Source organism: Panthera uncia, chromosome C2, assembly GCF_023721935.1.
Source record: "Panthera uncia isolate 11264 chromosome C2, Puncia_PCG_1.0, whole genome shotgun sequence".
Classification (NCBI taxonomy): domain Eukaryota; kingdom Metazoa; phylum Chordata; class Mammalia; order Carnivora; family Felidae; genus Panthera; species Panthera uncia.
The window spans coordinates 103,940,956-103,967,402 of record NC_064810.1 but is presented as its reverse complement, the minus strand read 5'-3'; the positions used below and the strand labels follow the sequence as shown (position 1 = coordinate 103,967,402).

The 26,447-nt window shown below is 35.0% G+C and overlaps 1 protein-coding gene and 1 pseudogene across 1 annotated transcript in view; one reads left to right on the top strand and one right to left on the bottom strand.

The window, feature by feature from the left end:
- RSRC1 (arginine and serine rich coiled-coil 1) overlaps positions 1 to 26,447 on the top strand; it is a 413,183-nt gene that overhangs the window by 383,277 nt on the left and 3,459 nt on the right. The window contains exon 8 of the mRNA XM_049629645.1: positions 20,922 to 21,028. Within this exon, the coding sequence (XP_049485602.1) occupies positions 20,922 to 21,028 (107 nt within the window). The remainder of the gene's footprint in view (positions 1 to 20,921; positions 21,029 to 26,447) is intronic.
- On the bottom strand, positions 458 to 2,025 carry LOC125921911 (uncharacterized protein C12orf31 homolog; annotated as a pseudogene).

Sequence of the window (26,447 nt, the reverse complement as noted above, 5' to 3'; positions counted from 1 at the left end):
CAATGCCAGCGCCTTCATCAACCAGGCTTCTCAATATGTGTAGAATATTTCTGGCCTCTCTGTCCTGCTGTATGTCCTGCTTAGTCAACTTAATTATCCCTACACTAATAGTGTATGTATTACTAGCCGTATAATAAGTCTTGATATCTGGTAAGATAAGTCACCCACCTCATTTTTCTCTATATGAACATTTTGGTTATGTTTAAGCTTTGCTTTTCCATATACATTTAAGAATGAATTTTTTCAGATTTACTAAATAGATAAGTGAATAGACTGATCCATTGTTATGCTGGGATTTTTACTGAAATTACGTTGAATCTATAGATTTGGTAAGAAATGGTATCTTTATGATATTGTATCTTCTTATCTTTTTTTTTTCAAGATCTAGACAAAAAATCTTTTATTCTGAATTAAACAAAATCAAAACTCCAAACAAGTGGTGCTTATAAGATCCACTGACATTATATTTTAAATTGTGTAGAAGTTTTCCTTAAACCTGAATTAGCTCAAATGTGTCAGTATATCTTTTTTTATCTTACTAAGACCAAGCAATTACAACCAAATAACACTTGATAGAGCTTTGATGTCTGAGAATCCCTGCACATTGGACACCATCCAATTAAAATATCAGTGTAACTTTCATTTATCAAAGAAGATATTAAAAGAAAAGAAAATATTTTATCAAGCTCCCAAAACAAATTTTAGGAGTTAAGTTGGGTTTGAATTGAAGAAAGAGGCCAAATTAATTCTGGAAACAAAGTTTTCATTTGGTGGAAGTTGAAATCCATGTATACATTCTAATCAAAGACCTGTCCCATGTAGGATTTTTTCAGTTTTTAAGAGTCTAACAGGCCAAACCCTTCATTGCCTTTGCTGCCTTTGTTTTGCATTTCCCCTTCCATTTTTCTCACTTTGCCTTCAGCCTTGTCCTTTTCCTTCGTCTCCGGTTCATCCGTATGGGGCACTACTGTCCATGCTGGTCTAGAAGACTCTTTTGGTTTCTGTTAATATCAGTCTCCCTTTTCATGTTATCTTTTTTATCTGGCACCATGCATTGAGTTTTGACAATATTTGGGTACCACCACAGTTGATATCTCTGGAACATCTGTCATTAAAATACCACTATCTATTTTAAGAATACTTTTAAGTCTGATGAGTTCCTTTGGGTCATTCTTTTTTTTTTCCTCTTTTCAGCACACATCTTCCTTTTCCATTTACTCCGTAGGCTTTTAGCCATATTTTACCTGGAAAACGGGAAACTCAAAAACTCAGAGACCGCACACAGACCACGCTGTCCGGAAGCCTCCACGCTTCGGCCTTCCAGGCAGTGCCTTCCACACACTCCCAGGAGCCAGGCCAGGCGTGCGCTGTATCTTCTTATCTTACGCAGTTATGCAGTGTATAACTCTGCATGCTTACTTAGGTCTTCTAAACTTTCACGATATTCTCCCTAATGGACTAGCGTATCACTTGTTAGATTTATGCTGAGGTACTTTATATTTTTATGCCACTAAAATGGTATCTTGTTTTAAATTATATTTTCTGCTCATGGCTGATGTACACAAATGCAGCGGACTCTTAAATATTGGTTTTGTATATAACAAATAAATTATCTATAGATACTTTTGGGTTTTCTCTACATTTTATCTATTAATAGTCACCTTTATGTTTCTTCCTAATTGTTATGTCATTTGTTTCCTTTCTTTAATGTTATGGCACTGATTAGGACCACCAGTACCTAATAGAAATGATGATAGCTAGCTAGCATAATTACCCTGTTTGTGGGCATAAAGATTACTTTTTAACATTGTACCATTCAGTATGATATTTGCCTTACCATTTTCAATTTGGTTTAGTTTTGGGGAAGGAGGAGTACATCCCTTTTTCAGGTTAGAGATGTTTCCTTCCTTCCCTAAGTTTGTTTCTAATCTCAAATAAATGTTGAATTTTGTTGAAGACTTTAGTTTTTTAGTTTAGTTTTTCTCCTTTAATCAGACAATTTTATGAATTACACTAACATATCTCCTAATGCTGAACCAAACCTGCGGTCCTAGAGTTACTTCAACTTAATTATGATGTATTATCTTTTTTTACACTCCTGGATTTCATTTGTTTGTATATGAGTTATACGTGGGTATGTATATGTTTGTGTACTGTGTGTGTGTGTGTGTGTGTGTGTGTTTACTTTTTTACCCTTTTTGTATCTGCATTCATGATTTATTTCTATAATTCTTCCCTTTTAGTACTGTTCTTGACTAGTTTTGAAAGTAGATTTGTGCTAGCCTAATAAAATGAGTTAGGAAGTCAGTTTGAGTTGGGAAGTTAGGAAGAGAATGAATGAGTTAGAAAGTAAGGAAATGAGTTAGGAACACAATTATCTTGTTCTTGAAAGTTTGGTAGAATTTTGCTGTACAACTCTATGAACCTAGTGTTTATAGAAAAGTTTTTTGCAAATGATTCAATTTCCTTATGAGTTAGAGGACTGCTAGAACTGTTCACTTCATTTTTGGTCTTTGTGGATTCCTTACCTCATATGATCTCAACAATATATGTAATTTGATTTTTTTTAATATTCTGTCCTGTATTATTTGTTGTGCTCAGCAGAAGTCTCATTTAAATAATCTTATCCTCCATTGTCTAGGAAATAGGAGTTTTTATTTAACCATCATCTTTTCCAATTGTGATTTACCACATTACTTTCTTATAACTCCTTTTTTTTCAAAATCACCAATACTTTCTAATTTGCCAAATCTAGTGGAGTTTTTCTCATCATATTTAACCTTGTAGCAGCATTCAGCACAACTCACCATACTAGCCTTCTTGAAATTCCTTTTCACTTTATATGACATAATACTGATTTTCCTGCCAGTCCTGGCTAGCCCTTTCTCTTCTTCCTACCCAATCTGCAAGTATTGGCATTCACTGGAATTCACTTCTTTTCTCTCTATAACTTCTTAGGTGAATTTGTCACTTTCGACTGGAGTAAATGCTTTGTGTATGCTTATTACTTCCAAATTTATATCCCAGACTTTCTCTTCTGAACTCCAGACTTGGAGATGACTTTTTTTTTTTAACATACAAGCATGTCAAAGTCATTGTGTTTAAAACTTGGCTCTCAGTTCCCACCTGATCAGGATAGTCATCATCTTGTGCCTAAATTCCCATAATAACCTCACAATTAACTCATTTCTCTAGTCTCTCTTGATGTGCTAGAGAGTGACTAGTGAGTGCTTTTGACTGAGTGCTCTGGAAAGGCCTCCCTGAGCAGCTGGCATTTAAATTAAATCTGAACAAAAAGGGACTTGGTACAAAAAGAGCATTCTAGGGGGAAGGAACAGCTTCCATAAATATCCTAAGGGGGAAGCAAGTTTTGAATGCTTAAGAACCACAAAGAAGGCCATGTGCAGCTAGGGCAAGGGTTAGAATTTGATTGAAAAACTTAGTAGGAGCCAGATTATGTAGGATTTTTAAGTAAGCGTATGGAGTTTGAATTTTATTTTAAATGTGATAGGAAGCCAATGAAAAGTGATAGTTTCAATTTAGGGGATAAGAGAGAAAAATCAAGGTTTGGAGTTTGGTAAAGATGTCAAGACTAGACCTAAAGATTTGAAGGTCATTAGCATGTAGATGGGTCATCTAGAGAAAAAATCAAGATAGAAAAAAGGAAGGGGTCCAATCTGAACATTGGGGCACCCTAACAGTTAGAGGGGCCAGTGTAGGAAAATGAAGAATTGTGCCCAACGAGGAGTATATGGTGTCATTAAAGCCAAATGAAGAAAGTTTCAGGATTGAGGAAGTGATCACTTTATTGAATGATGGGCAGGAGTAGAAATGGAAGTGTAATCCTGCTCCTACGAAGGAGCTTCAAGGATATGTCCTTTCATTTAGTATTTTCAAGGACAATGGAAAGTAGCTTTTAAGTACTACCTAGAAATTCTTGAGGGCAATAAACAAGTCTGTGACATTTTCCCAAATTTAAAAAAAGAGAGAGAAGAAAAAATCTTTAAGGAGCTTCCTTCCCTAATACAGGAATACCACATTCTATAGCAACAGTGGCCTGAGCTCAGCAGACCATTCAACAGGTACCTACTAGATTCCTTGTGAATGCTTAGTGTGATCCAAATGCCGTATTTGTAGACCAAGCATAACATTTGGTTCCTTGACTCATGCATGTTTGTCCCATTGCTGTTTTGTAGAAAAACTTAAGGATGATTGATAATCTTTTGGACCAGATGAGATTTTCTTAGAGCTTACACCTTTGCAGTATGTCTGACTGGATAGACATAAAGAATGTAGGAACATGTAAACTTGGCTTGTGTAGAGGGACCTTTCTTCAGTCATCATTTTTGAACAAAGACTTTTAGCAGTGAGTAATTGTTGTTTGAAGTAGTAACTGGCTTTATAATATGTTTACTAAAGAAGAGTTTTAGAAAGGGGATAGCAGGGAGACACTGAAACTTCGCAATCCATATTCTGATTATTTTGGTCAAATGGCTTTCTGACGTGTTGAACAGTAATTGCTTCCAGGGATTTGTTTTACTGACTAATCACTGTCTCATTGTTTCTGGATTATTGACCTCCTACATCCATCTGGCTGCCAGGATCAAGCCCTGAGTCAGCCCGTAAAAACTCTTCTTGAAATGTTTTAAATTAATTGTGGATTTGTAATGGTTTCATTTTCAAGGTTCATTTTTAGCTCTAATATTGTTATTTAGTCTTAACACAGTATCAGTTTTGTGATTATTAAATGAGTTTCAGTAGGCCTGGAAGTGTTTATGCATATAAAGTTTATATTTTTACTCAATCTTAGTGTTCATGAGTTCGAATTTTATTCTTAAGCACTTTACTTAAAGTTTACTTATATCCAACATAAGAAATATGCCCTGGCTATTCCAGTTACAGATGCTACAGACTGGCAAATATACCTTAAGAGGTTTATAAATTTCCTTACTTGTATGGACCCATTATAGATTTTTCTTCCTATATCTTGAGATACTACACAATGATTGTCACTAACACTGCCATCTCCCCTCTCCCAAAGATCAGAGATCTTTGGAACACTCATCACACATTGGTAGTTGGTATGGATCCATAAGAATTAAAATGTATAAGGAATAGATAACTCAAAAATCATATTCCTGTGGTTAGAGATCTGTCCTAGAGCCCCTGTCCTTCCATGCTGGGCTGTAATTGGAAGATTTGCATGTGAAGCTCAGAACTATTATAAATGTTCTGTCACCATCTCACTTTCTTGTCCTGCAACCTTTGCACCCATCTTCAGGACCTCCTGTCTTACCTTATTCCCAAGGTTTAGCTCCCAAACAATCATGATCTTCCCATCAATTCCTCATCTCCTGGATTTTTCCTTTCTCCAAATTTATCAGCCCTGCAGGGCACTGTTCTCTTCTATAGAACAATAAACTTGTCTCTCCTAAAGTGTTTCTTCCATCCAGAGATCATATTTGTATTTTAATAGGTACCATATCTTAATTTGGAAGAGAAGATAGAAATGTAATGGGAAGGCTTGACTAAGATAATATAGTTGTGAAGCTAGAACTTGGCGTGCTAATTTTAATAGTCACTTCACCTATAAATAGAGCTGGACTTGCCTATTATTTTGCAACTTTATAACTTAAAACATTGTGCTTGTCATGAAAAAACACTATTAAAAGCAAATGAATGGTTAATATTTTTTAAGTTTATTTATTTTGAGAGAGAGAGGCTATGAGCAGAGGAGGGCTAGAAAGAGAGAGGAAGAGAGAGAATCCCAAGCATGCTCCACACCATCAGCACAGATCTGGACGCAGGACTCAATCCCACAAACTGTGAGACATAACCTGAGCCGAGATCAAGAGTCAGATGACTGACTAACCAACTGAGCCACCCAGGCAGCCCTGAATGTTTAGCATTAATATTACTTTGTTCCTGTAGCGGATTTCTGTCAAAGTCACAGAGGAATGGGCTAAAATATATGTCGCATTTCCCATTTGTTGATTTCTTTATTGCTTTGTCTATCCTCTGCTTTTCATCTTATTTTAATGGCTGCATTTATGCTCAATGTGGCGAATGTGGGAATTAGGTATGATATGCTTTATTGAAATCATAATGTACTGGAAACCAGTTAAAATGTGGAAACTTCTCTCCATTTTTATAAAGGTTACGATTGTTACTCATGTGAGATTTTCAACTTAAATATTTTTCTTACAATACAATTTAGAACACCAAATCATTAGGCTATCTCACCAGAATATTTTAATTGAAAAAAAAATACAAAGCTGTGCATATAATTCATAGCTCTGACTTACTATCATATAATTATCATAACATTGTGAAGATTTTAAACCTGTCCAAATTTAGCAATAATTTAAACCAAATAAGAATCATATGTATTTCATTATGTGCGGCTTGACCAACTGTATTGGAACATACAGAAACAGAGAGAGTTTAGTAATATAGATTTATTATTACCTATACTTTAATAATATAATAATGTGCCATTTAGGGCTTTTCTTGATTAAAAGACAAGAATCTTATTTGCATTTATTTGAAGAGAAAGACTGTAATGAGAAGCAAGTGTTGACAAAATGGTGGAACAAACAGAAAGGAGATTATAATTACAGACATCAGAATTCAGTTTAGGATGTGTATATATATATTGCTTCTTAAATGATAGTTTGAGGAGTAAGAGATTATTCATTCATTTGATTTGGATGTAGATGCCCCAGTTCTTTTCCCTGAACAGGTAGAATTTCTCCAAATAGTTCAGATTCTTAAACATACGTACTCACCCTTGGTTCTTGTTTCTTTATAAGTCCCTGGAAATTTGCCCTTTCTATTAATCTGTCATCCCTTATTCTCCTTTCTGATTTTCTTTCATCAGTTATGCCTGAATACATTTTCCAGGCTACATTCTTAAACTAAAGAAAAAAAAAAAACCTGCCATCAATATTTAGTCATTTAAACCATTATCTTCTTATGTGGCAACTCCTTTATAAAGTAATAGGAATGTGGCTCAATTTTTTACTCTAAAATCAGAAGAAATAAAAATTTAACATAACAGTATCTCTTGGTGATAAATAACATGTTTACAACTTGACCAGTTCCCCCAAACTCTTTTATTTATTTATTTATTTTTTTTTTTTTTATTTTAGAGGGAAAGAGTGTATGCAAGTAGGGTCAGGGGGGAGGGAGAGGGAGAGGGAGAACAGAGGGATAGGGAGAGAGGGAATCCCAAGCAGGCTCCATGCTCAGCACAGAGCCCTACAGGGGCTCAGTCTCTCGAACTGTGAGATCATAACCTGAGCCAGTATCAACAGTCATCAAGAGTCAGATGCTTAACCAATTGAGCCACCCAGGTGCCTCCACAAAAACTATTTTTAAAGTTGATTTAAGTAATTGATCATTGTTTTTTTTTTTTTTTTTAAGTGCTGTACCTAACAAGTTAATATTTGGAGAGGGTCTAATTTTATTAATCATTTGTATTTCAACTTATTCCTGAAAGTGAATTTCATTATATATTATGCTTTGCATCCTAATGCTAAAATTCAACTTAAAGTGTTAGGAACAAAGTTTATACTAAGAATCAGTTTTAGGGGCGGGCACCTGGGTGGCTCAGCCAGTTAAGTGTCTGACTCTTGATTTCAGCTCAGGTCATGATCTCACAGTTTGTGGGTTTGAGCCCTACATCGGGCTCTGCTCTGACAGTGTGGAGCCTGCTTGGGATTCTCTCTTTCTCCCTCTTTCTCTGCCCCTCCAGTGCTCTCTCTCTGTCTCTCTCTTTCAAAATAAATAAATAAACTTTTAAAATATTAAAAGAACAAAGATGATTTACACTCCCTAATTTTGAGATTCACTATAAAATTACAGTAATAAGACTGTGTAAAGATAAACATATAGATAAATGGAACAGACTAGAGAGACTAGAAATTAACTTTCACATATATGGCCAATTAATTTTCAACAAAACTACCAAACAATACAGTGGGAAAAGGAAAGTCTTTTTAATAAATAATGCTGAAAAAACTGAATATCCTTATGGGGAAAATAAGTAATGACACTTATTTCACACAATACATAAAAATTAGCTTGAAATGTATTACAGAGCTAGAAGAAAATGTTTGCAGCCTTGAGGTAGGCAAATATTTTTTTGATAGACACAAAAACACAAAATTTTAAAAATAATAAATTGGACTTTTTTTTAATTAAAAAGTTTTGCTCTTTGAAAGACACCATAAAGAACAAAAAGGCAGAGTGGGGCGCCTGGGTGACTCGGTTGGTTGATCGTCTGCCTCAGCTCAGGTCATGGTCTCACAGTTCATGAGTTCAAGCCCCAAACTGGGCTCCCTGCTATCAGCACTGAGCCCGCTTTGGATCTTCAGGCCCCCTCTATCATCCCCTCCCCCACTGGCTCGTTCTTTCTAAAAGTAAATAAACATCAAAAAAATGTGTTAAAGAAAAGGCAAGTCACAGAATGGGAGAAAATACTGGCAATACATATTGACAAAGGATATATCCAGAACAGATATAAAGTTTTTGAAACTCAGTGAGAAGAATACAGACAACCTAATTAAATAATGATCAAAAGATTTGAGACACAATTTAAAAAAGAAGTGAATGGTTAATAGAGCACTAAAAATGCTCAATATCATTAGTCATCAGAGAAATACAAACTTACCGTATAATCCAGCCATTCCAATATTACATATGTACCCAAGAGAAGGGAAATACACAAAGACGTTACATAAATGTCATAGTAACTTTATTCTCAAAAGCCAGAACCTGGAGGGGTGCCTGGGTGGCTGTCAGTTAAGTGTACGACTTCAGCTCAGGTCATGATCTTGTGGTTCGTGAGTTCCAGGCCTGCTTCCGGCTCTGTGCTGAGAGCTCAGAGCCTGGAGCCTCCTTCAGATTCTGTGTCTCCCTCTCTCTCCCTGCCTCCTCCCCTGCTCGCAATCTGTCTCTCTGTCTATCAAAAATAAGTAAACATTTAAAAAAACTTTTTTTTAAGTCAGAAATTAGAAACAACCCAAATGTCTATCAGCAGGTGAATGGATAAACAAATTGTGGATATTCATGTAACAGAATTCTACCAATAATAAAAGGAACAATAGATCTACCCAACAACAAGGAGCTATTACAAAAACATGTTGAGTGAAAGACATCAGACATGAAAGAGTATACCATTTGTATGAAATTCTAGAAAATGCAGACTAACCCATACTGGGTTTCTTTAAATGTTATAGTTTTATATGCTGCACTTCATTAATATAGCAAAATACTCTGCTTTTAAGAAAAAGAAATTAATATCTTCTAACATCCTCCCTACCCCATCTCTGTTTAAAAGATCAAAATTTTATATAAATTTGATAAGCATATGAAAAAGCTTAAACAGCCATGTAGTTATCAGATTCAAAAGCTTAGGAGACACCTGTTACAGTGAGAAATATACAGAATTTGACGTGCAATGACAAAGTTGCTTCATATTCCAACTCTGCCTCTTTTGGGTCCTCTTAAACTTTGAGAGTATCAGATACTGTATTTGAAAAATGGGGGTATTATTTATTACCAAAAATTATGTCTCTTTGAGAATCAAATAAAATAACAATTGCACTTTGTAAACAAAATAAATCCCTGTGCCTACCCACAGTCAGCTCATAGTTCCTTATAAATAAGAATTCTTGGGGCGCCGGGGTGGCTCAGTTGGTTAAGCGTCCGACCGGCTCAGGTCATGATCCCACTGTTCTTGGGTTCGAGCCCCGCGTCGGGCTCTGTGCTGACAGCTCAGAGCCTGGAGCCTGTTTCAGATTCTGTGTGTCCCTCTTTCTCTGACCCTCCCCTGTTCATGCTCTCTCTCTCTCTCTCTCTCTGTCTCAAAAATAAATAAATGTTAAAAAAAATTTTTTTAGAAATGAAATCTAATAGAGAATGAACCATGAGAGGAAACAGAAGATATCTTATGTTAATGATTCAAAGCTTTTTTGTTGTTGTTGGAAGATTCCTGAATATACCCTGTACTCCCTTCCCCAGTATCATGGTGTTAAGGGTAGGCAGCAGCTGTGCAACTGCCAGAGGTGACGGGCTGGCCCCAACACCAGTGTTACTGACATTTTCCCAATAAGTTTCCTTTTCCCCAGTTTTATTTCATATCTTAATGCCACATAGGTACCCTTTGTCTAGCTAGTGGGTGGCCAGAACATAACAACTTACAAACAAAGGCAAAGGCGTTACTGGGTTGATAGAGGAAGAGAGTTGCAGGGTTGTTTGTTTGTTTGTTTGTTTGTTTGTTTGTTTTTTATCTCCTCTGCACCTAGGAGTGAACATAACCAATGCTTATTGGGGGGACTATAAAGAGAGTACATCTTTTGACTTTCTCTGGGTTGGAGGAAGGAGTGGATTGCTGCCTTTGGGTTCAGTATTTATTTCTGGAAAATCTGTCTTTTTACTACAGTCATCTTCGTATAAACTGCTGCTTCCGCACAGTATAAGACTGTGGAGTCCTTATATGTACTTGTAAACACACTTTTGGATAAATGGTTCTTTTGATCTTCCTTTTCAGTACTCTTCATTTTCATTTTCATTTCATTTTCATCTCATTACTTTTCAGGTTTTGACACAATTTTTTTTAAATAAGGATTTAAATATAAAACATTAACCCGAAGTAAAGTACTAAGGGATTTTTATATGCCATAGTTATTCATTCTATTTCTTGTAGTTGTTGGACTCTTACATATGTGTATACTAACCAACCATTATTAATATTCCTATTTTCTTTCTCTAATTTGTTACCAAATTATAACTTTAGTACAATGATGCATTACATTTTAATCATGAGAAACCATAATAATATCATTATATTTGAACCTGAACTATAATATGAATTTGTGACATCTTATTTTTATATTAACATCTGTATTTTATAATGTATGTGGTGTGTGTGTACACATATCTATGTTTATTGTAGATACATTTGACTACATTTATATGTTCACAAAGGTTTATATAGAGACATTAAAAAAACAAACAGGCATAGGCAGCCATGGGTATTCGTTATATATAAAGGTTACTGGGGATGCAAAGATATAAAAGAAGAACCTAGTAATTGCCTTTAAGATCAGAGCACAAAGCATTAGTTTGGATTTTACAAGGCCAGCCAGCAACAAAAGAGCAGTAATTTATGAGCTCAGCGTAAAAGAATAGCATAATTGCATTAAAAATTAATGCTAATGAACACTAAAATGGGGAAGGTGGTTATGATGAAAGTTTGTATTCATCTTCTCTGGTTTGAATGATGGCCAGTGGCTTGATTAATGGCTTAATTTCTATCAATTAGCGGGGAAAAATCTCCTGCGAGACAAGGGTAAATTGAGCATTGAATTACATATCTTGCTTTTGTGTGCTAAGAAAAAAGAGCTGCGTATCTCTGATATTAGCCACAGTGACAAATGTGGTGTGCCCTGCGATGTCTGCATTAGCTCTCCTGACAGGCAAGTTGTGTGTGGTTATGGGGTGTTTGGAGATGGCTGGCAGACAGCATTCGCTGCAAGTTCCTTAGAAACATACAACTCTTCCATCTACAGAATTTTAATTAGAGTCAATAAGAATTCTAGAATTAAAACGGACAGCAAACAGTGACTTCAGAGTCTGTATTCCGCCCTATTAATCTGGTATACTTCGAATTATAGTCCTTTCTCAGTCCTGTTAAAATAAGAAAGCTTCCAGTAGCTTTAGCTTTGTTGGAGTTATTATTTCTTGCCACTTCTTAAAGTAGATTTGACTACCCATGTTTGTTACACTTGAGGCGAGCATAAGGCAATAGTCTATGTAGTAGATTACATAGTAGTCAGGGTTTAGCCAAATTTACAGAAACGATTTTAGTTCTTTGCAACAACAATTGCTACACAATTAATAAAGAACAGTTCTAAAATGGTAATTTACTACTCAGGTTGTTTTTAGGCTTAAATGAAAGAATAGCTAGGTTTTCTAAAAACTTTATATTTTTTAATTCATTAATAAAAGTTTTCAGGATATGACATTTATAATTCTTTAAAAACTTTTTCAAATGTGTAAGCTTCTGAAAATATCATTTGTAATCTAGCTCAAGATAATGCCAGAAGACCGAGATAATATTTATGGCATCTTCTCTACCAAAAAAAAAAAAAAAAAGCCATATTGTATTGAATGAATAAGCATTAAAATGCAGAATAAGAACAATACCAAGAACATTTATTATTTCTAGTAAATGGATGGAAAGGAGGAAAAAAATAATCTGTTATTTGCCAGGTGTGGGTAAAGAATTTATTTGACTAGGAGGTAATGACTAGATCACAGTTCGTGAACTGCATCCCATTTCTACCACCAACTAGTTATGTGACCTTGATCAAGTTATTTAGCCTTAGTTTCTCAACTGTACAATGAGAATAATAGTACTGTTTCTTATAGTTATGATAGTTAAATGAGGTAACCCATATGAAGTGCTTAGCACAGAGTGCCATAAATGTAAGCTTCTGTTACTACTGTGATTACTACTTCTTCCACCAGAACAGCTCCTCTGGCCTTTTCAACAACAATTTAAATGAAAAATTAGCCTTTGTGACCTTCCTCACAAGGTCATTCCAGATATTGATGATCAAAACAAAGTGTCTGTAGATTTACAGACACTAAGCTAAAATGCGTTTGCTTTATAACATGATTTTTACCACACAACTACTATTTTGGGGAGTTTGCGTTACGAGGCACCGATTAGGAAGTGGCAGGACCTCCCATCTCTTGAGTCACTGGAGGATGGGAGGCCATGAAACACTACTTCCCCACTCAGCCTGCAGCATTCAGTGAGCCAGGGTGGAGTCCAGCGTCTTGGGGGGTGATAAAAGTCAGCTGGACCTTTGGTGCCTTCTCAAAGATGTGCGTAGTCCTGTCCCCTCTTCCAGTCATTCCCACAGCCCTGCCACACCACAGGTGATGCCCCAAAAGGTGTGAGCTAAAGCTAGTTACTGTGTGGCTGAACTCATAAAAGCCTTAAATGATATGGCCAGAAATTGAGGTTATATCCAAACGTTTTAGCCAACTTCCACGTCTCTACTACTACTACTACTACTACTAGATTAACACTCTAGTACTAAGTCTCTCATTTATGAAGCCTGTCATTTATTAAGTGCTTTTAGTGCTTCCTTACCCTGTTCTAGCACATGTATCATCTCCTAAATTTTCTTGGCTTGATCCTTCACATGATTCTTCTGTCTGCTGGATTCTGCATGTCAGAGAGTTTTTCCCTGATCATCCCATTTGAAATAGCTCCTGTTCTCCTTTCTAGCCTTCTACCCTGCTCTATTTTTCTTGATATTATATTGTTTATGTACATGTTTATTATCGGTCTCTCCCATGACAAATAGAAGCCTCATGAGGAAAGAAACTTACTTGTTTCTAAACCCTTGTATTTGGAACAATGCCTGGTACATTGAATGTGCTCAAATATTTGAAATGAGGAAAGGAGAGGAGGGAAAAAGAGTCCCCTCTCAGCCATTCTGTGATGTTTAGGTTGTTATTCCCATGACACAGAGGAGAAAACTGAGACCATTACAGCTTGAACTGCTTGCCCAAGGTCACACAACTGGTTATTAGCAGAGATAAAGTGTAATCCAGATAGTCTGAACCCAGAGCTCTTAAACTAACTACTTAAAGACACCTAATTTTTTAAGTTACAAAAACTTCTTATAATTTGACATTCCCTCTCTCCCCGCAAGAAGGTGTTTTTTTTTTTTTAATGGTTACCTTCATGCCTTTTAATTTTTAGTTTTTCAACAAAAGTTTATTGACGGCTTACTAAATAATAGAGCATACTACACTAAGTCCTGGGGTTGACAGAAAAAGTTATGTTCCCTCTAGCTGGGGAAATGAAGCTTTCACTAATGAAGAGATTAATATCAGTGCAAGGCAACATATGCTAAGAGCCAAATGAATTATGGAAAAGGCACTTTTCTCACAGGTGGCAAGTGAAGGTAATAGGGAAGATTAAGAAAAGGTGAAAGCATTCTAGGTGAGAGGAGCTAAATGAGGTATTCAGTGTGTATTTTGTTTTTTAATAAAACCTAGCCTGATACCCACTTATTAAAATGTTTATCAGAAACTCTTCACTGGTACAGTCACATTAAAGTTACTCCTATTACTTAATTTGATACAGAAAGCAGTTTAATATAAGATTAGTCTGTCTTGGACCTTATCCAAAGAGGGTTGTTACTAGAAGCCTTCAGGAGCCTCATTGACGTATATAACCTGGTACTGTATTATCAGCTTCCAGAAGACTAATAGACCAGCCACATTCTACTTAAGTTTTCTCATCTTTCAAGTTATTTGTGGATATCATTTCTGGGAATTTGTGCCCAGGGATCTGGGTCTTATGAACAGTCTTCAAATGTCGAGGTTGGATTTCTAATATATGCTTTATGAAAGAAACTTATTTAAAATATACTGTTTTGAAGGGAAAGCAATGCTGTGTCTCGTTAAAATTTGTGTTCATGAGAAACTGTTATAATCACCTTAGATTATATCACCTTACTTAGAATTTCAAGTAAGCTTTGTGGCTTTTTCCTGGTAAGCTTTATTTGTTTATAGTCTATTGAATAACTATCTTTGTTTACTGGCCGATTTGTTTGCTTTTTTTTTTTTTTTTAATTGTAATAGCAGTTGAAAATGCTTTACGTTTCAGACTGGTTTGTTTTCAGTATCTATATTTTACCGTAAATAGGAATTTCATGAATATTTCCATTCTTGACTAAAATTTGAGTCCATTTAAACAGAAAATAAGATATTCTTTTGTATTATTCATGTATTTATAGCAATACTATTAGTATATAAATATTTTTTTCCTGGAAGAGTAGCATGAGTACCTCAATAACTATGAGGGCAATTGACCCAAACTCTTTGTAACATAAAATGCATTTTAACTTTGGGGAAATTCATAAAATATTAATATTCAAAGGGAGTCAATTGAAGATGAGATTTTCCTGTGTAAGATACCTTTCATGAAACATTGGCAGTTATTCCATGATTACATCTTGGGTAATAGTGCCATCTGCTGTTTTCGGCCTTGTATTGCTGCCAGTTTAGAGAGATTGGTTCGTGTAATCCACAAATGGTATATAGATTAAAATTTTGTGTTTTCAAATAAAAGGCTTATATCAGACCTTATCATCTTTACTAACAAATCTTAATATTAGCTTTGTTTTTCACTTGATAATGTTTTTAAAGAAAATTCTTCAAAAGTTATGTCATGTGAAATTATCAAATATACCTTGAAGTGTGGTAGGTGAGACTAATTTGTATAATGCAGCATCAATAGTGACTAATAAAATGTTTGACTATAACTTTTTATCACATAGGAAACAAAATGACTTTCCATGTGGTGAATTAGTATTGATTTTTTTAATCTGTGGTGACTTAGATTTCTGACTTAATTATTTTTTATTTTACTATAATATGTATCCCTTCCACTGAAATTTTACAAACTACCTATGGACGTCATTTTATTTACCAATAATGTGTTTATCAGATAGGATCAAGGGCTAATAGATACGTTTCCTTCGTGTTTGCCATGTTGATGTTTAAAAACATCCCATAACTTTGATTCTCCCAATCATGTGTCCCTTGGTCTTTATTTTTACCTCATGACTGATAAATACAAGATAACCTTGTATGCTAGGCATTCATGCCAATCATGTAAATGATAAGGAGTTTTAATTCACATTTTTCCCAGTCAAAATTGGTAAAGAATTTTTAAATGACAAATTGATATCTAAACCTTAAAGAACCTGAATTTAAAACAATTTACTGTATATTATTGATGTGTTTTATTCCATTTCCCAAAATGGCAGGATTATATTGAACACATACATTTGTATGACATTGATACTCGAATTTTGAGTATGAAGCCATTCGATGCCTGTTTTTAGACAGCATGAAGCTGAGCTATTTTAAAACGAAAAATGTAAATCTCCCATGAGTTTTTCAAATTTTGATTTAGATATCTCTCTCTTACTCTTTAAATATCGTACTCTTTAAGTATGGTAAAATGGTTCCTGCATTGAAACATACAAGCTCTGTTGGTTTATTTTCATATTGTAAGTGAGGCAAACTAGCTTTCCCTTATCTGCCCTGTCACTTTGTTAGTCCTGAAGTGATCTTTAAAAAAACACAAAGACAACATTCTGGTTTTCTCTAATCTTTTTCCTTCCTTCCTTTATTATTTCTCCAGTGGTGTTTTGTTAAACATACTGACCCTTTGGCCAGCTTCCATGATAACACTTTTATTTGTTTTAGGAACTGGTTGTTTGTCCATATTTAAAGCTGTAAACACTATAAACTTTACACATCAAGTACTATTTGTGTGAGCTCACCTCTGACTTTTAGTACTAATGATGTGCTTTGTAAATCCAAATAAGAGAATATGTTAGAGAAAAAAATCCAAGACTTCAAATAGTTGATATACATGAGACATCATCCTGAAGTCAGAAATATTCTCTTTTGGTTGGGAATTAATTATGGTGAAATAATAGTGAAACTAATTAAGACCTACCCAAACAGATGTATTTTCATATTGACAAATTAAAGTTGGATCACATGGAATGGTATCCATTGTGACTTTTCTCTGCCATATTAACACTGTTATACATGTAACTAATAAAAATACCATCCACAGGTATGAGATATGTTCACATTAATAAATAAGCCGGACAAAGAATTTTCTCTCATTTTTTATGCCCAATTAGTACATTGCATAATTAAAATCCACAGGAGCTTTTATTCTAAAGCATGTGGAACTGTTTGCTCATCCATGACACTCTAGCAGTGCTTGCTTTTATGTTGTAAAATATATTCTTTCAAAGATGGGAGTGTTGGCTCTGGTGGCTATTGCTTCCAGACATTCCATGCATTATTTTTCACATGAGAAAGGACTGGTTACATCTGTCAGGGACACATCCCCAGAAGCGTATCTTTCCCTTAAATAAACTGGAGCTTGCATAAGACTATGTAATTATAATTTGGGGGGGTGCCTGGGTGGCTCAGTTAAGCATATGACTTTGGGTCAGGTCGTGATCTTGTGGATCGTGAGTTCGAGCCCTGCTTCAGGCTCTGTGTTGATGCCTTAGAGCCCGAGCCTGCTTCAGATTCTGTGTCTCCCTCTCTGTCTGCCCTTCCCCCACTCACACACTCTCTCTCCAAAATAAATAAACATTAAAAAAATTATAATTTGTGATTGGCCAAAAGTTGAAGCAAATATTTTTGATAAGTCATTAATTTTTATTGAAATTATTAAACCAAATTTCGTTTCATACTCTCTATAACACTTAGCCTTTTAAGCTTAGATCTGCTGGGACGTGAAAAGTCCTTTGGTGCAAACAACTACCTTATTGCCACACCACTTATTACAGTTGTTTCTTAGCATGTAAATCCAGTTATTGTCCATAAAGTCTAAAACCCCAAAATTTTTTAGATGCCCTAGTTGAATATACAGTGACTCCTAATTCAGCCATGTATTCCTATCAGCCTAGAGCAAGAGTTTAAATCGTGAGTGTGTGAACCATAAGGTTGCATTTTTCCAGCCTAGGGAGAAAGAAAAAAAAAAAAAGAAAAGAAAACCTTTTTTTAAGGAAAAAAAAAACACCTAAAATATGAAACAACACATGCACATGGCTATTTAGGAAAGCACTAATTATAAAAACAAAAGACTGAAAACAGCTCAAATGACCCCCAATAGGGCATTGGTGAGGAAAAAAAACTATCATAAAACCATAAAATAGGTAACTGTCTGGCTATAAAATAGAATGGGGAAGTCTTTATACTGGGGTGAAATGATATTGAAGACATATTGGGTAGTATGTTAATTTTGTGTAAGAAAGAAGAGAATGTGTATACTTAACATTTTCAGAAAGAAGCAAAGGAAGGATAAAAAACCAAAATCTCATAAAAAATGGTTACCTATGGATTGGGAAAAGAACTGAGAGAATGGGATGGGAAAGGAAACCTAGACTTCTCTGAATGATGTTTTGTTTTGAGTTCAGAATCATGTGTTTTATGCAACTAAAAAATATTAAAGACAAGAAATAAAAAGTGTTTTTTGGTTCCTCAAAAAATTAAAAATAGACATACCATATGATCCTGTAATTCCACTAATGGATATTTACCCAAAGAAAATGAAAACAATTCAAAAAGGTATCTGCACCCCTATGTTTATTACAGCATTATTTACAACAACCAAGATATGGAAGCAACCCAAGTGTCCAACGATAAGTGAATGGATAAAGAAGATGTACACGTGCGTACACACACACACACACACACACACAGAGAGGAATATTACACAGCCATAAAAAAGATGACACCTTGCCATTTGCAACAACATGGATGGACCTAGAGGCTATTATGCTGAGTGAAATAAGTCAGACAGACAAAAGAAAACACCCTATGATTTCACTTATATGTGGAATCTAAAAAACAAAACAAGTGAATAACAAAAAGCAGAATCATATGCAAATACAGAGAACAAACTGATGGTTGCCAGAAGAGGGGGGGTTGGGAGATGGACAAAATGGGTGAAGAGGAGTGGAAGATATAGGCTTCTAGTAATGGAATGAATACATCATTGGAACAAAAAGGTATAGTTTAGGGGAATATAGTCATTGGTATTATAATAGCATTTTATGGTGATAGTAGCTACACTTGTGAGTATAGCATAACATATAGAGTTGTTGAATTATTGTGTTGTACACCTGAAACTAATGTAACATCATGTGTCAACTATATCAAATAAAAAATATTAATATTATTCACAAGGACAGCAAGACCTCAAAGACCAAAGACCAAAAAGCAAGACCTAAAAATCAAAAATGAATCCAAACAAACTAAACCTAGCCATATATCAAGTTGGTAGCATAATCACATGGAAAATTATTTTAAGTAACCTTAGAGTATAGTGTTTTGACAGTTGATCAGTGGAGTGATTCCTAAGATCTAAAAGAACCATAAAGAAATGTTAAACTGTGTTAATTTATCTTGTTGTTAATAGTGATATTTATCTTGTTATTATGAAACAAATACATACTCAACTTTCATATTAGGAGAAACAGCTAAGTACTTTTGACCATATCATTAAGACTTAAAATTTTTAAAGTGAAAGAAAAGACACACAAATAAAAAATCAAAGACTTTAAAAGTCCTCTAATCTTTAATTTGATTGATAGTATCAGCAAGAACTCATATTAAGTTTTCTCTTCTTAAAATATGTATTTCCTATCCCACCCACTGAAAAAGCTGAGAAGCAGTGACAGACTAATAACAATAAAGACCCCGGTGTCCCAGTTACTGTTTCAGAATATCATTCCCCACTAACAGGAGTCTGAGCCCTTTGAAGAAACAGCTAATTTCAGGTCTTGGACAGGGACCGTACAAAATGAACCTGGAACATCTGAGTCACCCCTTAACTATATCAAAAGGATACAGGACCAACTTCAAGAGATTCCCACCACCCAAAGGTAGAATAATCTGAGCAACAATATATTAAAATGATTACATGGAGTAAAATATGTTAAGTATATAAATATTCAGGAACTCATTCATCTTTGGATCAAAATTGACAAGTAAAGGGAAAAAATTAAACATTTATTCTCCCTTTCCTGTACAGACTATATACTTCACAGCCAGTGAGGGAAGTTCTTCATTACATAGAAATCAGAGCTAATAAATGCAGGAAGAATAATAGAATTAGAAAATCACCATTTTACAACATCTCATGAAATAATGGGTTTAATCAACAAACATTAATGTCTGCTAAAAAACATTAAGTGAAAAGTTGATGAAGAACTTTATAAGAGGGTCAGGCTGACATCAACTTAGACCCACTGATCAATCTTAACATCTTTAAAATTGGGAGAAGCACATCCTCGTATGGTGTGATAGGAATTACAAACATCACCTATGACGTGTTCTTGACTAAGAGAAATTGAACTTGAATCTTATCCAGTCACTAGATCTAACTACTGGCTTACACAAAATACGAAGGATAGAGGAACATGTTAAATGACATCATGAGAATAAAATCAGCCAGATCTAGAATGTAGAAAAATTTTAAGTATAAATGATCCATTTTCTCCAACAAATAAATGGCAATGAAAGGGAGGGACTGAAGACTGTCAGTGATTAAAAGGGTTTAACATACTTATCAAACAAGTCTAATGTGTGGACCTTGTATAGATCCTGTTTTAAGCAAACTACCTGTAAAAGAGACTTTTTTTTTTTAGACAGTGAAAATTAAACATGGTCTGTATAAGATGATATTAAGGCATTATTGGTAATATTGTTGGATGTAAAGATGGTATTGTAGTTGCGTTACTGATGTTTGGGTTTTTTTTTTAAAGCCCTTCCCTGAAATACCTACTAAATACTTAGGGGTAACATGGTACAGTGTCTGGGAGCTACTTTTGAGTACTCCATGTCTACCTAAAAAGATGAAGTGAGGATCAATAAAGTAAATAAGAAGTAACAAAGTTCATGACTATAGAAGCTGAGTGATGGGTGCAAATGAATTCATTGTGCTGTTATTCCTTTTATATGTATTTCCATAATATTTTTTTAATTTTCAAAGCCCTCCCACTAGATTAGCCCAGATTAGCTTAGATCATTATAGCAGTGACTTCTCAGCAATGTTTTAGGTTTTAGATGAGAGCCTTAGTGTGTAAGAATATTATATTTGTGGATCTCCGGGGGGAAATAGTTTTTTGTTACAGCTTAACTATAACATCTTTTCATCCAGGTAAATTCCAGAAGTCATAAAATTACTTCACAGAAAGAAAGAACCTTGCTTAGAATAGTGTTGTTAACAAGCTTACACACAAAATACACTGACATTATACCCCCCCCCCCCCCTTTTTTTGACCAAGCCACCCTGGTAGAACAAGTAAAAAGAGTAAAAGAAATTGAAGCCATTGAAAGTGATTCTTTTGTTCAGCAGACATTCAGATCAAGTAAAGAAGTCAAAAAGGTAAGTTTTCATCCAGACATTATGAATAAGCCTTTAGATCCCCTCTGAGGAGGTGCTTTATTAATGGATTTTACTTAAATGTAAGTGCTTCTTCTAACAGATAGATGAAGTAGGGTGAGCGAGTGTCAGCATGTTATTGAGAGAGAGAGAACGAATCAGTGAGAATCAGTTCAAGTTTAACTTGTAAAAATATATCTGATGCCATTTTTATTTTAAAATTCACTGAGAAGACAAAGTAAAATGTCAACAGTTCTAAAGCAGTAATATGCATTTTATGAACATATAGTTTTCTTTTCAGATGCCTGCATCTACTTTTGAATTGACATTTCTGGACAAAAGTTAGAGGAGAGCTTTAACAATCAGATTTTTACCCAAATAGTAACATATATCTACACCCTTTGCCCAGATGGGTATCACTTATTCAACTCTAGTAAAAGGAGTTCTGACTGGCATTTTATTTCTGTTGAATATTGCATGTATTCTTTCAGTTCGTATCAAGGCTGTCTTTAGGAATCTGTTCCTTGAGTCAGAAAAGGCATTCTGTGAAATACATGTATTCTTTAATAACATACATGTAATAAAGTCATGAATATTATTCAAAAATATTCTACATCTGTAAATACATTAGTGACTATACAGTATCCTGCTGATGAATTTACCATAATTCATTGATTTTTTCCTTGATATTAGATAATTTAAGTAGTTGTAAGTTTGAAAGTATTACATACATATTTGTAAATATCCATTATTATCCTTGTAAAATAAATTTTTCAAGTTGGAGATATTTGCTTAAGGTTAATATTGTTTATCTTCATATATGTTCCCAAAGTCATCCTCCAAAAACATTGTACCAATTCAGATTCTGCCCACAAGTGCAAGATGTCTGCCTCTCATACCCTGGTTAACACCAAATCCTTATCAGATATTTTTACATTTACTGACCTGATATGTGGTCAGGTATAAGTTGACCTTTTGTTTTTCTATTAGCATTTCCCCTGTTGCTGGTGATATGGACATCTTTTCAATTACCGTATACTTTTTAAAATAATTCATCCTGGAGAAGTGACTTGAGCACTGGCGCCTGGTGCATAGCAGTAGACAGCCCTGGTTAATCCATGGTCCTTGCCTTGTTGTTTCCTGAATTTCATTTGAACTTTTTATAATTTGCCACCATAACTCCTAAAAAATGGTGGAACTCTACAATGGACATCCATAAATATAGTTGCTCATTTTATTTACTATCTTACTCTTTAATATCTTACATATAAAGGTCATTCATATGTCCTCATAGAATTGTAATTTATTTTGTTTCCTAGTATTTGCTTTCTGAAGTTCATCCTGACTTCCCAGCTCTGACTGGACTCAAGATAACCTAACATTTTCTTTCTGTGGAAATACTCATTCCTCTCTAGTTAATACACCAAGTTTTCCTGTAAACAACTTTTTCTCTTTGGTACTAATTATTAATATAATAAACTTATTTTTACTTCCATTTTTTTCCTCCAAGATACTAGTAGCTCTTCCAATAACAAGCAAAATCAACAATGAGCAAGGATATTGATCAGAAGTATACCTGATAGGGGCGTCTGGGTGGCTCAGTCAGTTGAGCATCAGACTTCAGCTCAGGTCATGAACTTGTGGTTCATGAGTTTGAGCCCCACGTCAGGCTTTGTGCAGACAGCTCAGAGCCTGGAGCCTGCTTCAGATTCTGTGTCTCCCGCCCCCTTTGTTCCTCCCCCACTTGCACTCTGTCTCTCTGCCTCTCAAAAAAATAAAGATTAAAAAAGAAGAAAAAGAAGAAGTATACCTGATGTAGTATAAAGAGGGTGAGCTTTGAACTCCAAGAGATCTAAGTTTGAATCTTAACTTCCACACTTCTTGCCATGATCTTCAGTGAGCTTCTCAACCTCTTTGGGCCTCAATTTCCAAATTCATAAAATAGAACTAATAATACCTACCTGTTGGATTTGTTGAGGAGTAAATATGATGATTATCAAATACTTAGCATGGCTCTTGATCCAATAAGTGCTTATTTTTAAATAACATTTTGTAACATCTAAATTATTTGATATTTAAGTACATTCTATAAACTAAGCATAGTGCTTAAAAACTTCTACTGTAGTTGCTCAGTCTTTTTTAAGTATAAACATCTTACCCCAATTACATTTCTTAATATGCCCCTGATTTTCTCCAAGTATCCATGCTCACCAGTAAGGCAGACCTCTTGCTGAGAAACAGAAAATCTTTAGACATCTGGCTTTACCTTTAAAGTCTTTTGAAAGGTATAAATGTATTAATATCTGTATATTTCAATTCCAGAATCTGTAATGCTTTCACCTCACCTTATCCCCTAAGAAAGTTTTAAAACTTTTTTTTTTTTTTTACATTTATTTATTTTTGAGAGACAGAGAAAGACAGAGCATGATCAAGGGAGGGGCAGAGAAGGAGACACAGAATCTGAAGCAGGCTTCAGACTCTGAGCTGTCAGCACAGAACCCTACACGGGGCTCAAACCCACAAACCACAAAGTCATGACCTGACCCGAAGTTGGACACTTAACCAACTGAGCCACCCAGGCGCCCCTCCCCTAGAAAAGTTTTAAAAGATTATTTCCCTTAACATCTTAAGGTTATTAATGTTAAGATAACTGGCTAAATCCAAGAGAAAAGCTCTTCTTCCTAAATCTCCAACAAAACCCTATATAGCTAAATGGCTTTCCATGGGACCAATAGAAAGGAATTTCACCTACATCTCTGATCAAAGGGACCACCATTATTAATTATTTTAATAATTAATTTCTGTTGCTTTAGTTTTTAGTGATGAGCTGGAATTTTCTCTCACCTTTAATACAGCTTTTCTTGTCCTTCTAATTCAGATGCCACTGTTAGAGAGGATTCAGATGAAATAGAGGCCTCTCATAAGGAACATAAGGACCATTCATGAATTTGTATGGAAGAAATCCATCTACGGTTCCAACTGGCTTTTAGAAGAGGTGGCCCTTAACAGTAATTCACACAAAGAAATAAAATCAATTCTGGAAAGCCTAGAACTGAATAGTTCTAGATTGGATAAGTATGACAGAGAAGCAAAAGCAGCCTAGAAATTATTATTGATCCAGCACTGTGAGTTGTGCCACTTAAAAATATATTCAGTTAAAATATTTTCTTTCTTTCCTCTAAAATTAAAACCAAATTATAATAAATCTTAGGTTTATCAATTAGGAAGCAGTGGTCAAAAGCATGCGATATAAGGTCAGACAGATGTAGGGTCAGTTCTGATTCTGCCATTTACTGGCTGTGTCCTTAAACCATATGATAAACTCATGACTCTCATATCTTTTTTTTTAATTTTTTTAAATTTATTTTGAGAGATAGAGAACAAGTGGGGGACGGGCAGAGAGTGAGGGAGAAAGAAAGTCCCGAGCAGGCTCCATGCTGTCAGCGCAGATCCCAATGTGGGGCTCGATCCCACAAACCATGAGATCATGGACCTGAGCCAAGATCAAGAGCTGGATGTGTAATTGACTAAATAAAAAGATCTTGAAAGAAAGATAATACCCCTGCCAGAAGTTTTTATAAGGATAAGCAAGATACTTTACATAAAACAACCAAGTGCCTGGCACATAGGAAGCATTCCGGAAATGGAAGTGTTACTGCTCTTCTCCCTGCTCCTGCTTCCACCTCTTCCCCTTACTGAATGCTGAGGGCTGCATTTGTCTGTGGCTTCCTTAAAAGAAATTGGAGATGCAAGGGTTCTCATTTTGGTTCAGTCACAGATTGTTTTACATAATTTTTTTATGGTCTATAGATCCTAAAATTCTCATTTGAGGCTTGGTGACCTATTGTATTACTAAGTAACTGGTTAAAAAATTACTTTGCAGCTTTACAGTTTACTAAACTTACTGGTTTAGTATACACACATCAGCTTTGGGCCAATTTGTTTCAGCACAGCATTGGGAAACATTAAAGCACTAATAAGAAAATGATGGAAAACAATGGTGTATTATAGCCCCACTTTGTTTTTTATATTTAAATAATTTAAAGTAACTAAAATAATAATGGCTATCTTTAATGCTAGACATTTACCATATGTGATTTGTCTAATATACCAGTAACCTTTATTTACAGCTGAGCAAGCTGAGGCTCAGCAAACTTTATAACCCATAGTCAGAGTGCTAATAAATGACAAGAAGGAGCATCCAAACAATATTTATCCAGCTCCAGAGCCTGTGTTTGTTTTTACTAATCCAGTGTCTCTCATAATTATGAATTCAGTGCATTTTCTCTATTGAAGTATAAAGAAAGCGTGCATTCACTAACTGGAACATATGCTAAAAAAACAAGATGGCATTTACCTTGATGAATGTACAGTCTAAAGTATTAGACTGTATCCAACACCAGATTTTTATTAGTCACTGCATTTCAAAATGATCAGAAAAGAATGGATGGGCCAACAATGAATAAATTTACACTCAACTGTAATATAAAACAGAGAGCCAATTTATTAGTTTAGAAAATGATATCCCTTTCCAGTTTCTAAAATATCTGTGTCTGCAATATAAGGTAGGGATTCAGGATGCCCAAGAAGCTGAATTATTTATCAGGAGATTACTTAGCAAAGGGAGGTAAATTATCAGGAGGACTATTTTATCCAAATCATGGGGAGATACGGGCTATCCCTGATGCATAGCAACGACTAACTCTCCTGAGGACTAAATTACTCATGACCCAAGTTTCAACATCTTTCTCTCCTGGACCGTTCTACACATATTGGTATAAAGTTTGTATGTCTGAAAAAAAAGGTTTCTCTATACTAAAACCCCCTTCAGTTGATAGAGTCTCTTAGCTGTGTTAATTGTACTGATTAATCTAGGGAGCTGTTACTATAAAAGTGGCTATTACAATAACATGCTAGACATTGTGTCTCTGTCAACACATATCGATTTAACTAGTTTAACTCTCTGCAATCATGTATCTCTTGTGTGAGTAGATAATCTGATAGCTCCCACTATATAATCAACTTCTGGAACCAAGATGCAGTTTGTGTCCCAAATAAGCCTATTGCCAATTATTCAACCCTAAAATTTTTGTAGCTAACAGATATTCACCTATGTTCAGAAAGAGGGTAAATAACCCTAAGCAGCTGGGTCATTTATTCTTTTAATTGAGGTGCATTTTAAACCAAGTTTTCCAAACTGAACCACCAGGTGGCAGTGCTACTCAAAGCCGGATATTGATAGTGACCGTGTTGTGGATTTTTTTTTAAGTCGCATTTTTCTCAGTTTTCCTCAAATAAAGAAGCAATTAATGATCCTTGTCATACATTTTTAATTACTAATTATTAAATAATAATAACTTCCATGCTCTCATCCTAACCTCTGAAAACTGTACCTTAAATGTGTATAAGCACTTCTCAAAAG